Source organism: Pipra filicauda, unplaced genomic scaffold, assembly GCF_003945595.2.
Source record: "Pipra filicauda isolate LSUMZ 115617 unplaced genomic scaffold, ASM394559v2 scaffold461_size746293_pilon, whole genome shotgun sequence".
NCBI classification, from domain to species: domain Eukaryota; kingdom Metazoa; phylum Chordata; class Aves; order Passeriformes; family Pipridae; genus Pipra; species Pipra filicauda.
The window spans coordinates 493,168-508,655 of NW_024104600.1; the positions used below are offsets into that span (position 1 = coordinate 493,168).

The following is a 15,488-nucleotide window of genomic DNA, read 5'->3' on the forward strand; positions in this document are numbered from 1 at the left end:
GCTGATTTGAACCACCTGCACACCTGTGGCAGGGACAGCACCCTGAGGGGGGGCACCTGCACAGCTCACCTGCCACCCGTCTGCGTGACGGTGCTGTGGGCAACTCCCAGCCAGGGAATGCCATCACAGGTGCTGGGGAGACTCTCCAGACCAGCTGCCCAGTGCCCCGAGAGCTGAGGCAGACAAAGAGCAGCCCTGCAGCCCACAGCAGACCTGCTCAGCAGCAGGGAGGACATGTGCAGGGACACCTGAGTGTCTGAGTGGGGTGATGAAGGCGCTGTCTCGTTCAAACCTGCGCTAACGACTCGCTGTTTCCAAAGGGATGCTATTCCAGCCAAGAACCAGTGCTGCCCAGCACAGCCCGTCCCCTCCTCAGCAGCACTCTCATTTTCCAGAGGCAGGGAACTGTCAGCAAAGCTGCCAGCTTTCCACAGAGAGCCTGGAGCCTCACCTTTCCATTACCCAAAGCATCTGACAGCCAGTTATCCTCGTGCTGCCTGAGCAGTACTAGACAGAACGACTGGAATTAGTATTTGCTGCCAAAATATATTGGATACTTTCTAATCACACTAGGAGAGCTCTTGCTAGGTTTTCAATCTCAGAGATGTTTAATATAGTGAAACGGGAAGATGAAGTTTCACTTTCAAGCTAGAATTCAATAATCCTACTTGAAGTAGTTGGAAAAACAAACTTTAACCACTGCCTCAGCATCTAAAGATGCAGGAAAGATCTTATCCCTATTCTATTATCATTAAATTTTAATTCTCTCAAACTTGTGCCATATCATACAGAAGTTAATTCATAACTTATCCCTAGTAATCACAGCATAAAAATTGGGGATTTATCTTCTAGGTTTGTATACAACTATTGACTCTCATGAGACAAAGTTCAAGATACAGCACCTATTATTTTAATGTTCTGTTCCTTCATTATCACCTGCCATACTTATTTACTGCTTATTTTCTCATTTTCCACAGTACGGCAAACTGATTTTGTCTTCTATTTTATCTTCTATTAAAAGAGAAATTGAACTTATTGCTTTGACTTTAACCGTGGCACTTCAAATATAAGGCCTGATAACTGTCTCACTTGGATCAGAAGTTCACAATGAATAGTTCCCCTTACCTTTTCCTCTGCATTCAATATTGTTTCTTGACAGCAAATGAATAAAAATGTTGTTGTGAATGATTCAAAAAAACATTTCAAAATATTACACTGGATGTCTCAGCCCTAACTTTAGTTAGAATTGTACTTCTGATGTATTGCACATCCTATGCTTTTATGTCGTATGTAAATTTAAACAGTACTATGTATTTTTAAAACCCTACGTTGAAAGATCTTTAAAGTTGCAAGGCTAAGTGAAGGAAAGCCAAAATTTAACCTGACTGTGCTGTGTCCTGGTGCATTCTCAATTATATTATGTCATAGGTTATTACATCTTGTTAAATTCAACTTGTCTAGCACCCTTCAGACCATTAAAACATTCTTAAAGAGATGTTACATTTTCTGATTACAGTTTTTGGCTCTTATTTGTGTAGTCTTGTGTTAACAGTCTGATTTTCAAGTACATTTCTTGGTGACACTCAGCTTTGTCTGTGTAGGGCTCTTACTACTAAGTACTTACAGCTGATAAATGCCATTCTTAACAGAGGTGATTTTCATTCTGCTTCGCTCCATTAGTCCAAAGTATAAAATTGCAATGAAAAGCTGCAATGTCCTCTTGGTAGTTTGACTCTGCTTTGAGCTCAGTGCTGCCCATATTTATCTAACTTACAGACTCATTTTGGGTAAAAAAAGCTTCAATTTTATGTACTTTTTTTTTTAAACCTGTCAAGGTTAGGGACCCAGTTCTGTGACCACTTTTCATGCAATCAGTTCCACCAAATGCCCATCACCTGAGGAAAGAGAATGACCTGTTTCAGGATGAGATATAATGCACAGCTCTGGTCATATTTTGCAGCTATTAAACTCAATACCATGGGCTGTAGTAGGAAAAACCTGCAATTCACTTGTTTTAAACTGCCACAAAATCTCCCAACTGCAAATTTCTGGCGATGGGGGAACTATTTTCACACAACTGTACATTTTTAAGATTTTGAATTCCTCATCGGCACCCCAGTAATTAAGTATTTATAGATGACCAAAAGGCACCTAGTGGGAAGAACCCCATTTGTTTCCTATGTGCCTCAAACCTTTCATGAATAAAGTAGTACCAGGGGTAACCTTTCATGAATACAACCTTAGGGATCACAGAGTGCCCTCAATCAATGCAGGGTACTCATGTTGACAGAGTATATGGGAAACAGATTGAGGTATTAAAGCACATAGCCTCTGGTGTTTTAGATGTAAATACTATAACCATCAAATATTTAGACTCTTATGTAAGCAGTATGTCATTTTTTAAACAGTTACTGCTTGGAATAAATCTTTAAGGATGGAATTTTCAGAAGTGCTCAGTATTGGCCTAACTTTGCTCTTACTGAAATCAATCATAAAATTTTCACAACTTTGAGAAAGGACTTTGTCTGTTTATATGTTTCCACAGCACTAAGCACAATAAGTCTTGATCCTGGCTGGGGCCTTTTGACTCTGCTGTAATCTAAATAAATTGATTTATAGAAGATCAGTCAGATAAATGATGAGGAAACACACACATACATATAAAACAGCTAGGATTTAAATGATGGCTTAGCAGTCTTTTGGACCTTCTTCATTATTTTTGAATCCTAAAATTCATTTGCCTTCTTTTATATTAATTTAATTTCCTTGTTATTAATTTTCTCCAACATAATTCCATGCATCTTGAATTTTCACCGAAGTATCCCTCCAATAAAATGTAACTTACTTTCTTGCCACAAATCCCATTTAGTCTACACAATAAGCACATTAGTTATGGGACCTGACTCATACTTTGTTTCAGCAGAATATAACCTCTTGCCCATTTCCACAAAAGCTGATGTTGATAACAGTAATATGTAACCTACTCTATATTCCAAAGAATACCTACCTTTGCTGAACTGGGAAAGGGAAAGGGAATGTGTTTCTTTTATAGGTTTGTAGAGTGGTTAGATCTGTGTCTTTTGTTATTTCACAAGATTCACACAAACATTAATTTACCCAGGGATTGACTTCAGAGGCAGTTATTTCACTTTAAAATACACGCCAACCTCAAAACTGTCTGAAAAGATCTTATTTTCTTCTAAAGAGCTACACTAAGACCAAAACAAAACTACTTCTCCTTTTCACTCAATGGGGGATTTCAAAAGGTCGACACTGCAACATCTTTCTCCCTGTTTTCTCCAAATAAAATGCTACAAGTTATTGAAATGGAGGCTGTGGTTCCACAGAAAATTCTCTAGGCATTTTCTTGGCAGCTGCTATCTCCATTCCATAGCCCTGCTTCAGCCACTGATTCCCATCCCCCTTAACCTCCAGTAGGACCTATAAAGCTGATTTTGGATCTCTGTGATGACCCAGACCAAGTCCTCTTGCCCTTCTTTGAAAGTTTAGTTTTAACCTGGGCCAGCTGCCAGCCTGGTGCTCCTGCGCAGAGCTGGGCTGGGACGAGGGAGGGAGCAGCTCTGAGGAGCCAGAGCTGCACCTGGCAAAGGCTGCACCAGCACACACCTCTGCCATGGCACATATTTCTGAACCTCCAAAAGCATTCTCACACATCCCTTAGGAAAGCAAGAGCAAGCACATTACAAAACTGGCAAAGAAACAAATTTCAGAAAGTAGCCAAAGTTCTAAAATAGGCCAGGGAAGGAATCAGGCAATGATAACAGCTTGTTCATCTTCTTTACCTAAATGCAGGTGATGTTATCACCAACCCTAGCCCACTACATATTTCATAGTAAGAAATTATAGTCCTTCAGATTAGCTAACTATATATATATTTAGTTCTTTATTCTCAAACTGTTTCACCACAAATGACAGCTCATTTCACAAACAGCTTATCTTATGGCTAAAGATATATAAATACATACTAAAAATGCTGCTGAAAGTCTCTGAATGTATAATGCAGCCTGGTAGACATGGTGGTGATTGTAACACTGCATTGTAGACACAAATGTTAAAGAAACTTGGCAAGAAGCAACACATTTTAGCTACTCAAAATTCAGATTTTCTCAGACTTGTCCCCTTCTGATGAATGGAACATATGGGAGTATTGTTCATAAAACTTACATTGCTTTTCTCGATGTCTACCAAAATTCCTCATCATGACAATATTTACCAAGATACATACAGATTCAAATTTGAATTAATTACCCAGAAGTTTTTCTGTACTTCCAGGTTTACTGGAAAAGAAAACCACTTCAGAAGCAATGTGCTGTGAGTATTTAACAGTAGATGTTATAGCAACAGAGGTAGCAGAGTGCTTGCTGGGGAAGAGTGCTATCCAGTTAAAAGCCATCAGTGATGAGCGAGATAAAAGACAGGGAAGAAAGCAGCTGCTTTGCCAAGAAGCAGTTTGAAATCTGACATTATAAACAAAACACATGTAAATCTAGACATAAATCCTCGCTCCTGTGCTGAAGGCTCCATAATATTTTAGCTAGCATTATTACTTACAGACAAACACTTCCTGAAACACAGCATCACAACTGCAGAACAGCCTTTAACCTCGTGTTCATCCACTCGAGAGCCGTGTTATTTATTATCCTTTATCCCTTAATTATGGGGACTTCACCTACTGCTCTCTGCTCATTTGAAATGCAGAATAAAATACAATGGATGTCTGAAGACTTAACAGGTGTCAACCAGATATTTGCCAGCTACTGCTACTATTCTACTGGGAGGAGTTGCTGTTCTATAAATACTAATTAGAGTTTTGCACATGATCTTGCTGAAATACCTAAGGTGATGAGTGGCCAGTTGTTACTTTTAAAAGATTAGCACAATTTGAAAAACTAATGTCCCCAATGAGGCAATGCTCACACTGAATAATCAAGAGTTATAGCTGCTCTCTGCCCAAAGGGAATATTTGCTCACTTCATCATTTGGAAAATCTGCTGCCTCTCGAACAACTCACTCTTCTATTTAACTTTGAGAAACTTGTAAAACTTCATGCAATCAATATAATAGTATGGTATATGTACCTGGATGGGCTTCCACTGCTAGGCCACGTGGTAGGCTTTACTTACACCTTCCAAAGACAGAGCTTTTAGTGTGAAATCATGATTAAGAAACTGCAACAAAATAATGTTGCACTTAAATGAAGCCCCAAATAAAAATAAGATCATAGTACAAAGTCCACAAACATAGCAAAAATTTAATGTCCTCAGATCCACCTCCCTTCAAATTTTTCACTTCCACTGAACAGACAGAAAAAACCCAGACAAAGGCAAATCTGAACAGGTCTCCATGATATTCAGTTTTTATATATTATATATATTAATTTTTGATTTAAAAAAAACCACTAATTCTCTAAAATCTCAGTGCAATATATCTGAACAACCAGCTAATTTCAAGCAAAGCGCTAAAGTGACCAAAGATGGACCACTCCCTTGGTTTGTAATAAAATCTCAAATTTCATCTTGTCCAATTTGCTGTGGAAAGCAACTGATATCACATTGTGTGACACAATGCTGTATTTCTATATATGAGCTGTGATTCAATGTAGTGAAATTTGACTGATACAACAGACACAACCCTGCACTATTCAGTGTTCGTGACCATGTATGGGGACAACCTATATCATTTTAATCAGAATTTATTTTTCAGGGGTTTTTTTCTTTTTTTTTTTTTTAATCTTTTTTTCTTTACCACGAAACCTGTTTTTTCCCTATCCTTCAACACACTGCTTCCTCTTTTCCAGTAGCTCATTACTGGAAACGTTTGGCCTTACTTCAAACGAGAAGAATATGTCAACAGCAGAACATCTGTGTCCACACAGAGTGCTTTGATGACAGTGATATACTCCATTTACATCAGTAACACTGAGCTGAACCTTGATGCTGTCTGCATTTAAAGATCTTACCCCACAGGGCAAGAGAATACAGGTCAAAAACGTTGATCTCTGTTTGACACACTCTCTACTTCAAGAGCACTTGGCAGCGATTTGTTCCACAGTCAAGAATCAAACTCACAAAACGTTGCAGAGCTTGGAGCCATGTTTGCATAACCACATTCAAAAGAAGCATTAAAATTCAGTCTCTGGAGGCCAATCTACTGTTGATATGCAGGGGTTTGTGAGCAATATGGTCAAATTCTAGCCTGAATGCAGTGGGAACTTTCTCATATAAATCAAAAGGGCGTAACTCAGGGGTATCTGTTATTAAGAGGAGTGGTGTTCCTAGATCTCTCAAATGAAAAAAGGACACTTTATCCCTCTAAAACTCAAACTTGATTAAATAAAAAGTGGAGTGGACTAGTTATGTGTGACACAGAATTGCATCTATCAGCATGGCCAGAGGAAGTTGGGTAATTTAGGTATGGAACACGTGTCTCCACAGGCAGGCACAATAATAAACTCCTCAAATATTTCATACAGAGGAGTTCAGAAATGAAGGCTGACCTACAGACTACTTGGAGCCCATGGCTTCTGGTAATCATCCTTTTTAACTTGATTTTAAAACATTTAGTGTTTCTTCAGCTTTTTGTAACGAATATATCATTCTCTAATTTAATTACATTATGTCCACTAAACTGCTACGCTGACATAAATCCCAATATAAGGTGGAGAGTTTCAATAGTTTCCTTCCACACCTTCCTACCCTCGTGTAAAGCTCAGCACTTTTGCAGCACTGAATGATTCAGTACTGCTCACAAGACTAACATACCCAGCACATCAGAGGGGATCCAATCGATGCAGTTGGATCTTGCCCTGTTGGTGTTCGAGGCCCACAACCACCTGTGTGCTGCATTAGCACCTGCAAGGACCAGCAAATCCTCTTTCAGCAAACAGAGGAGGAGAAAATTTTGTTTACAGGTTTCACTAGAATGCCATGGAAACAGATACAGAGGTAACTGTGAAAGGCATAATCCAAATGGAAGACAGCCCTAATAGAACTCGCATATCCAAAAATAATATGTGTGTTTTCCCACTTGGAAAACACATGCCTGAATCCTATTAACGTCAAGACAGAAAATTACACTGAGTAGACCCCAATATCACTAAGGTCCCTGATAACAGTATGAATTAATGTGCACCTTCAAAGTAGAGCAAGATGTTTTCATATGCAGACTATTAGAAAAAAAAAATATATCTTAATAGAATAATCATCTTTTTAAAGAAAAAAAAATTACATCTTGAATTTTTGAAACAGGATTAAAGTATGGCAGTAGCCCTCTAAAAGGAAGCTGCTCAGCACCTGCTGCCTACACTGTGCCTGGCTCCAGGCAATGTTATTCATTCCTCGCTTTCATGGGAGCAAAATACAACCTCTAAAAATATAAAACACAAAAATAAATAGATCTCCGGGGAAATGGAAGAGAAATCTGTTTTAAAAATAGTGAGAAGCCTATATGTTCTAAAAAAATAAGTCCATTTTGCATTGTTTTGTAAGATTTACACTTTAATTTGAAACCAAAGTAAGGCATAAAATTTGTATGAAAGCAATATCTGATTTATAGATGAAGTTAAAACACAATATACTTAGCTGCAAATACCAGACCCCAGTGAGAGAAGGAAAAGGTTCTGAAAGATGATTAAAGTATGCTTGATAAATGTGGCCCTGCAATGCCCCAAAAGATTTTTCTGAAGTTAAGTGGTAAACACAATTAACACGACTTTTGCTACAAAAACACTAAACACAATGGATTTTTTTAATTAATTTTCAATGTTATTACATGTTCCTATCGAGCTGGAATTGACTCAATCCACTAACTGTACTGAGAGACAGCTCTTCTGTCCACATGACCTTAACATCTAGACAAAAAGCCAAATATCCATTCTGCTGCTCACATGAAGAGGAAGCCACACAATAACAACGGTCTTATGACCACCAAAAGTTAACATTTTGTGAGTGGAAATTTTGTGGCGGTTGAAGCATTTAAGAAAGATAGATTTGTAAGGCTCAGGGAATGTCCAGCTTGATTAAATGTATTCTTAATTAACCAATAAAAAGCAGCAGCTGTGAAGGCTGACAAGAATCCCTTACTGTACACTTCTGGCCTAACCTCACTATCCATATTCAAACAAGTCTCCTGGCAAAGGCAAATCATATAATTCTTGGGAGTCTTGCACGCATTCGGACTCACCAGATTTACATATTATTATTCACAGGAGAGGTTTCATTACATTTGCCTTGAGAAAATGTACCATCTATATGGGTATTCACGTGTTTAATATGCACATGCCTTTCCATTTTGTATTTATTATAGAGCTTACAAGGAGGTTGTTTGGCCTCCTTCTGTCTCAGACAGTGGCACTGCTCACTCACGTGAGGTCAACTCACATGGCAGAGCTCACGTTCCTCCATCACACTCCAACCACCCCAAAACAGGGAGAGCAATTCCAAGCAGCTTTTCAGAACCAGTCCAGCCACCAGTCCATCTCCCAAACTGTTTGCAAGCTTTTTGGGGCAGACTGTCAGCTGATCCAGCCCAAAACTGCGACAGGGACTGTCCTCACCGTTGGACAGTCACGGAAAAACAGTTTGGCCCAAGCCTTGACTGTTCAGTTTGCTTGAATGGACTTCAGTTCAGTGATGCTACTTGAAACCAGGCACTACAACACACCATAGCAGCAAGGCTGGAAGGGGCCTCTAGAATTCACACTATCCATGTGCTCCACAGAGAACCTGTGCTTACAATGCTGCAGGATCAAACTTCTCATACTCTTATGTAAAGGTGCCCCTAAGCCACAGGGGCTTTGCTACAAGTGTCAAGTGCAACCCTTTTATCTCATAAAGCAAGTCTTCGAGAGTAAAACTTACCATTTTGGTCTGCTGGTGGATTTCACCATCGGAGCCATCCCATCTCTATAGAGGCTTTTTGTTTTACTGAAGTTGACAACATTGAAAATTACTCTCTGGGGGGGAAAAAAAGGAAAAAGAAAAGAGATCAGGTATAAAATCTCAAAGAATTTCTATGTGTGCTGCCTATACCAGCTGCATAAGAATATACAGAGATAATATATAAAATAGATGTGTCTTATGAATTATTGTTACTCTCAATAGATCAATATCCTGCCTGTTCCAAGTTTTTAAATTGTCTGTGTTGTTTTACACTGCATTGATGCACATGAAGTATATGTTTTTAATTTAGTATGTTGATTTTTCAGTAGGCATCCTAGCCACATAAAGAAATAGGTTGCTCAGATCTGAAAACAGTAAAGCAAGTCCAGTTTGCTGCAGTGAACATTAGAGAGGTTGGTGGAAATCTGGGAGATGGGCTATCAATCCTCATGAAAACCTTCTAACTGCTCCATAGAATCCTAGGGTGGAATCATAGAATCACTAAGCTTGGAAAAGACCTCCAAGATCATCAAGTGCAACCATTAACCCAGCACTGACATGTCCACCACTAAACCATGTCCCTAAGCACCACATCTACACATCTTTTAAATCTCAGAGACTCAGTCTCTTCCCTGTGCAGTCTGTTCCAGTGCTTGACAACCTTTTTAGGGAAGAAACTTTTCCTAATATCCAACCTAAACCTCCCCTGGCACAACTTGAGGCCATTTCCCCTTGCCCTATTTCTTTAAGGGTAATGGACTGATACTGAAAGGAAATTCATGCAGGGGAAAGACAAGAGAAAACAGAGACAAAACCTTCTTCCCTACCATCTGTCTGCTCTAAGTCATTTTACACAAAGTTACTTATTCTGTTTCTGTTAAGAAAATCTAAATTGGATGTAGCTCATCTCACGTAGTACATTGACTTTTCAGATGGTAAAGGTAGTATTCCTCATTTGTCACATTCTCTTGATACCCAATATTAATGTACACAGGAAAAAACAAAATACGAAGGCTAAAGTAATTTTTATATAACAGTCCAGGATATATTGATACATTCAATTTCTGCCTCTCTCTTTACACTTCTTTTTCACAGGTAGCAGTGAAGACAGACCACCGAAAATGCTATTCACACATTTGTTTTTAGAACAGCCTATTGTAATGCTCGCATTCTTACATAATGGTTCATGAGAAGCCTCAGAACTGAACAGTCACTGATTAAAATCAGGCAATTTTGACTGAAACAATAAGATCAATTAAACTATCATCTGTAAAACTTTGCAAAAACCAATCTGGACTCTCCAGACAGTCTGCTCAACAGTGAATGATAAGACTGAAGTGAAAGCAGTCAGCAGTGGGACATGGACAACAGGAACCAGGCACATTTACACTGATATGTGGGGCAGGTAGGGAGCCAGGTAAACTACACAACACTGAGTAATTAGCTCTGTACTCAAGAAAAATTAAGCAAGTTTTTTCGAGGTAAGGTAGTGCTGAAGATTCTGTAAATGGGAGCACAAACTTCTATGTGTGTGAACTCCATAAATTAATTAAAAAAAAATAAAAATAACCTGTAGTTTTGACTGGAACTGACTTGAAAAATTGGCAAGTTGAGAAAAACACTTTCTTGAAGATGTTAATTCAATTTTGCACCAAAGGTAATAAGGAAACTGCAGGTGCCTGCACATGAGGTTTCACATATTTTGAGATTTTCCAATGGTCATGAGATGAACTTATTTTTATGACTCCAGATGAAAACATGCACTTAGTTTACAAAACATTATGTTTGCGATTTTAAGTATTTGGGATACTGCTTATCTGATGAAATATCCACCTCGGGAGGTCTCTAGCTGTTTTCCATCATCTCACGTTTACAATATATGGCTCTAAGTTCGAGAATGGTATTTAGGTCTCTATACATTTCATGCTCTACATGGAAGCATTTCCCCATATTAGAATGCCCAGATTTTCCTCTGTTACTTAACTCTGTTCATATTTGTGAAAACAAATTAAGTTGCAACAAATTGGTTTGTTAATCTTGATGTTTGCATGGAGTGAACGAAACAAACAAGATCTCCAAACCAATTGCCTTAAACTTTGGATGCAATCATGTCACTGTTGGAAAGAGAAAGTTGCTAATTTTGTTGCGTACTGACTCAGAGCAGACAGCTGGTAGAGAATGTTCTTATTCCAATCAAGCTTATTTTGTATAATGAGTTGGGCAAATGTACACAACTGGGTAAGCAATGTATATAAAAACAAAAATATGCAGCTCATTTAACAAAACAGTGCAGATTCTAACATTTGCAGCGCCCGCGTTCGCCGCGGAGGAAGCAGTTAGCAGGGCGTGCCATTCTCCCAGCGTGGCACGGAGCGAGACCGGCAGAACCAAAAATTTAACAGCACAGAGCAGAACTTTATCAACACACACCACTGGAGTAATAAAGCACACAAACCGAAGCGCTCAAATGAGCAGCTGAACTCCGTCAAGTGTTCCCGGCGATAGTTAAAATAGTTCATGCAGCTCAGGCAGTGGAGTGTGCAAAAATGTAATGACTACAGGACACACGCTGCATACACACACGGCAAAAATATGCAGCTTGCTCAATAAGGTATGCAAACATCTCCGAGCTGAAGGCTGTAATAAAAAGGTTGTGATACAGCAATCAAAGTTTTGCTGAACAAATCTAATTCTTCGTCTCGTTTCTATCTGTATCGACTGTGCACTGTAAAGGGAAAAAGGGCTAGAGAAACACTGTGCCCATCAAACAGCTTTTTCGCAAGAAAATTATCACTATTCTGTATGATTTTATGAGTTATAGAGATGTACAATGGGTGTCATTTAATAGGTAATATAATTCAGGTACTCATTTACGAGTATTTAAGAATTTAGGAAACGTTAAGGAAAAAAAACCTGGATTAAATGTACTTACAGATTCCCTAGAAATCGCTCTGGTCTCCAGAGCATCAAGACAGAGAGAAATGGTGGAAATTTTTACTATAAAAATGCTTGTTGGGTATTTTGTAGGGTACGAATATCGCTAAAAGATGAAATATTCAAACTACATTATATTCATTTCTGAATACTGAAAGAGACGCAATATTCAAACTGAAAATATTCATATCTGAATTATCAGAAATCACAGTTGTGTGGTTTTACTTCAGTTCTGATAAAATCTTAAATATACTGCATTATTCTCACAAACTGATCTGCAACTTCTGGGTAGGTGGAAGAAGCATGGTGTAAAACAGCCTCTTGGGACACCACCAAGTAAAACCATGTTCTTGAGGGATGCATCAGGATGGATTGTGGCTTCACAGCATGAGGAAAGGCAACTGCTGCAGTCTCAGGCTCTGTGCGTGGGCTGCCAGATCCGAGACAGATGCTGGAGAACATGAGGCAAGGCAGGTATGTTCTACCCATCAAGAGAAAAAGGAAGATTTCCTATTTCCATAATGTGTGCAGGAAGTTTGAATTTGAAGGTATCTTGCTGCTAAAACCATTAAGAGAGAAAAGTAAGGAAAAGCTTAGTCCTGCCTTTAGCCTTAAAACTTGCCGATTAAATCTACTTTTCCCAATAGTCCTTTGCAAACCTATTTCAGGAATTAAAAGCACAAATAGGTATTAAGTGCTAAGTGTGTTTAACACGAGCAGGATAAAGATGAACCATGAACATAAAAGGGAAAAGATGGCTCAAATATATCACATATTTTTTCTTCCTACCAACAGTTTGCTGTTTCCTGACTGGGGCTGGAAGGAGCTGCTCTTGTTTTGGTGGCCAAGCACACATCTGGGTGGTTTTGGTTTGGAGCTGAAAGCATTGAGTGGGGATGGTCATATTGAGCATCATATTCCCACAGGTCTGTGGGAGCACAAGGTGAATTGTAATCTCTAAAACATTCATTGTTCACCCACCTCCTGGCACGTTTTCCATCTGAACCTACCAACTGAAGCAGGTATCCCAAAGAAAGTCACACCTTTGACAAAGGTTAAGTGCCTTCCCCCAGGATAAGGACGCACCAGGTCCCTTCAAAAAGGCTGCCAGGTTTATTTTGCATGGTTTTCCCTGGCTGGCCTCTCACAGAAATAGCTGAGTTCCTTTGGCTGACATTAAAAGAAGGGGAAAAAAAAACAAACACACCATAGAACACCACAAAATTCTGCCTGAGGCAGACACCTGGCACGGAAAATTTTGTGTCAAATCATTACAAGTATGAGAAGTTATAACTAGCTGAAAACAGGGTTTGCAGTAGGAAGTGTCGGGTGTTCTTAATATTGATGTAACATACACATATTAAATATTTATAATTATATAATACATTTAACATTAATAGCATAATGATTTCAATTCAGTGGACAATGCTGAATGCTACAAGTATGACACAAACTTCACTACAAGCTGCCAAAGTACCTGGGGACCGATTCTTTGAAGTCAGGCATGAACAATTTCTACATTTAACCAGCCAAAACAAGAGAACTGGGCACTAAGTAATAATATTAAGACCTTTCAGCTGAAATTAACTCTGAACTCTTGTGCTCTGAATAAACATTAGAGATCCAAAGGTGCAGGATATCATGGGGCTCTGCTCTGCTTATGTTGCTTGATGTCTTGATTTCCTCTCCTGCAGATTCTTCAGATATTACAGTGTTTTGTGAATTCCTGAAACCTGCACCTTTTTGTGAGATGGTTCTTGACTTTGTCAAGAATCATGGTTATCCTTCCCTTCCTTCCTTCCTTCTTTTTTTAAAAAGCCTTTCTTTTATACATGTACCTTTATGTATGTTTATGAAGAGATATATATGTTACAGATGTAAGGAACTCCTTTAAGGGGCAGATCTACTTCAGAATAGCATTCCATTACAAAAAAAAAAAAAAAAAAAAAAAAAGGAAGAAAGGAAAGAAAGAAAAAAAAGAAAGAAAGAAACCCAAACAAAAAAGAAAAACGAATTTTCAAGCCCACCCTATGACTTGTGAGATTTTGAGACACTATTTATAAATGTGAGAAACCGGCAACACGGGACTGCTGCCTGCTCACAAAAAAATGCTGCATTTTGGTATTTGGTCTTTAGGATCTTTCCTGACAAAGCACCTTACACAAAGCTGTACAAAAATAAATTATACTGGAGGGACTTCAAAATGGAAAGGAAAAAAAGTGTCACCTGCAACTGTTATCAACGTTGAAGAAAACAAGCAATATAACAGCCAGCTCTCTGCAAAATCCCCAATGAAAACTTACAAATCACGTTTTTCTGGCCTTTTCAAATTTAAATCATTCATTACCGCTAACGTTTTAAAATAACTCAGGATTTCTTTTTCCCTTTGTAGGAACAATTTGTCCTTTCAAATGGAAAAGTTTTTACTGCTGATAGCATTTAGCCTTTTTCTCTTCGGCTAAGGAGCTTTCAAAACCTGCTGATGCTCAGGAGGGGAACACAAACACTCACTTAGTGAGGGAGGCTGCTGGGACCATGGAGAGCTCCACTGGCCTCATCATCAGCTGCACCTGTGTCTTGTTAACTGCAAATTGTGGAGCCTTTACAACATAAGGAAGTTTCAGGAAGTTGATGCAGCAAATGCACCCCAGACTGTGAGTTACTGGGGTTTTTCCCTCGGTACAGCTCTTCATTTAGTTACTTGAAAGAGAGGAATGCTCAAGTCTAGGACGTCACAAAGAGCAGAGAGTTAAAATGAGACTCAAAGGATTTTAATACAGTAAGACCTCTGATATACTGCTTTGCTAAGTAAAAAATTAGCTTAGACTTTGTCATGGTATTTGTCTGTGTATTGGAGAGATTCTTGGTGTTCGTGCTGGCCCAGCACCCGTCAGCTGTACTGGTGTTTTTCAGTTAATGGGGCGTAGTTCTGTGTTAATAACAAAATATACTTTTAAAAATAATTCCTAGTTTAGGCATTTGCCTGGTTATCTGTCCTTTCTGGCAGTCCTTTCTTTGCCCCCAAACTAATAAGCTTAAGCACAGACTCACAGGAGGAGTAACACCTGGGTAAGGCAGTGTTCCCCATTTGGAATTCCACTGTCAACACCAGTGTTACCTCACTTAGGCCTAGGGCAGGGGGAAACTGTAGAGAAGAACATCTTCTAGCAGAGAGAGTACAAAAGGATTTACAGAGGAATTGCTACTCCCTGTTTAATGCCATGCCACAGACTGACCACTAATCCGGCTTCTGAGGGGGACCTGTTGGACTTGAAAATTGTGAGGGCAAGAGTCACTCCCAGTTTTCCCATTCAATCTTTCGTGGAAAACTGGCAAATTTGTTATTCAACAGAATAACAACATTGTTCCCTTGCCAGCATAAGTCAGCTTTCTGTTTTTACTTTTCATCTGAACATCAATAATCTGAAACTTTCAACTGAAAACTCAGAAATATCCCTTTGGAAAGCCAGCAGTTGTGTAATTAGAGTGACTCCTGCTCCACGCTCCCTTGGGCCAAAATCTCCAATAGAATTGCAAATGTGTCACAAGACATATATTGGATTGTGTTGATTCATCAAAAAGAAAATAGTACGAGTCCTGACAGGGCATATAACCAGGCTGCAGAGGTATTTCAAACAGGTTTGAAGCTGAAAC

General features: G+C 39.0%; 1 protein-coding gene across 1 annotated transcript in view; it reads right to left on the reverse strand.

Moving 5' to 3' along the window:
- BEND5 (BEN domain containing 5) overlaps positions 1 to 15,488 on the reverse strand; it is a 570,403-nt gene that overhangs the window by 345,364 nt on the left and 209,551 nt on the right. Inside the window, exon 4 of the mRNA XM_027724293.2 lies at positions 8,880 to 8,974. Coding sequence (XP_027580094.2) covers positions 8,880 to 8,974 — 95 coding nt within the window. The remainder of the gene's footprint in view (positions 1 to 8,879; positions 8,975 to 15,488) is intronic.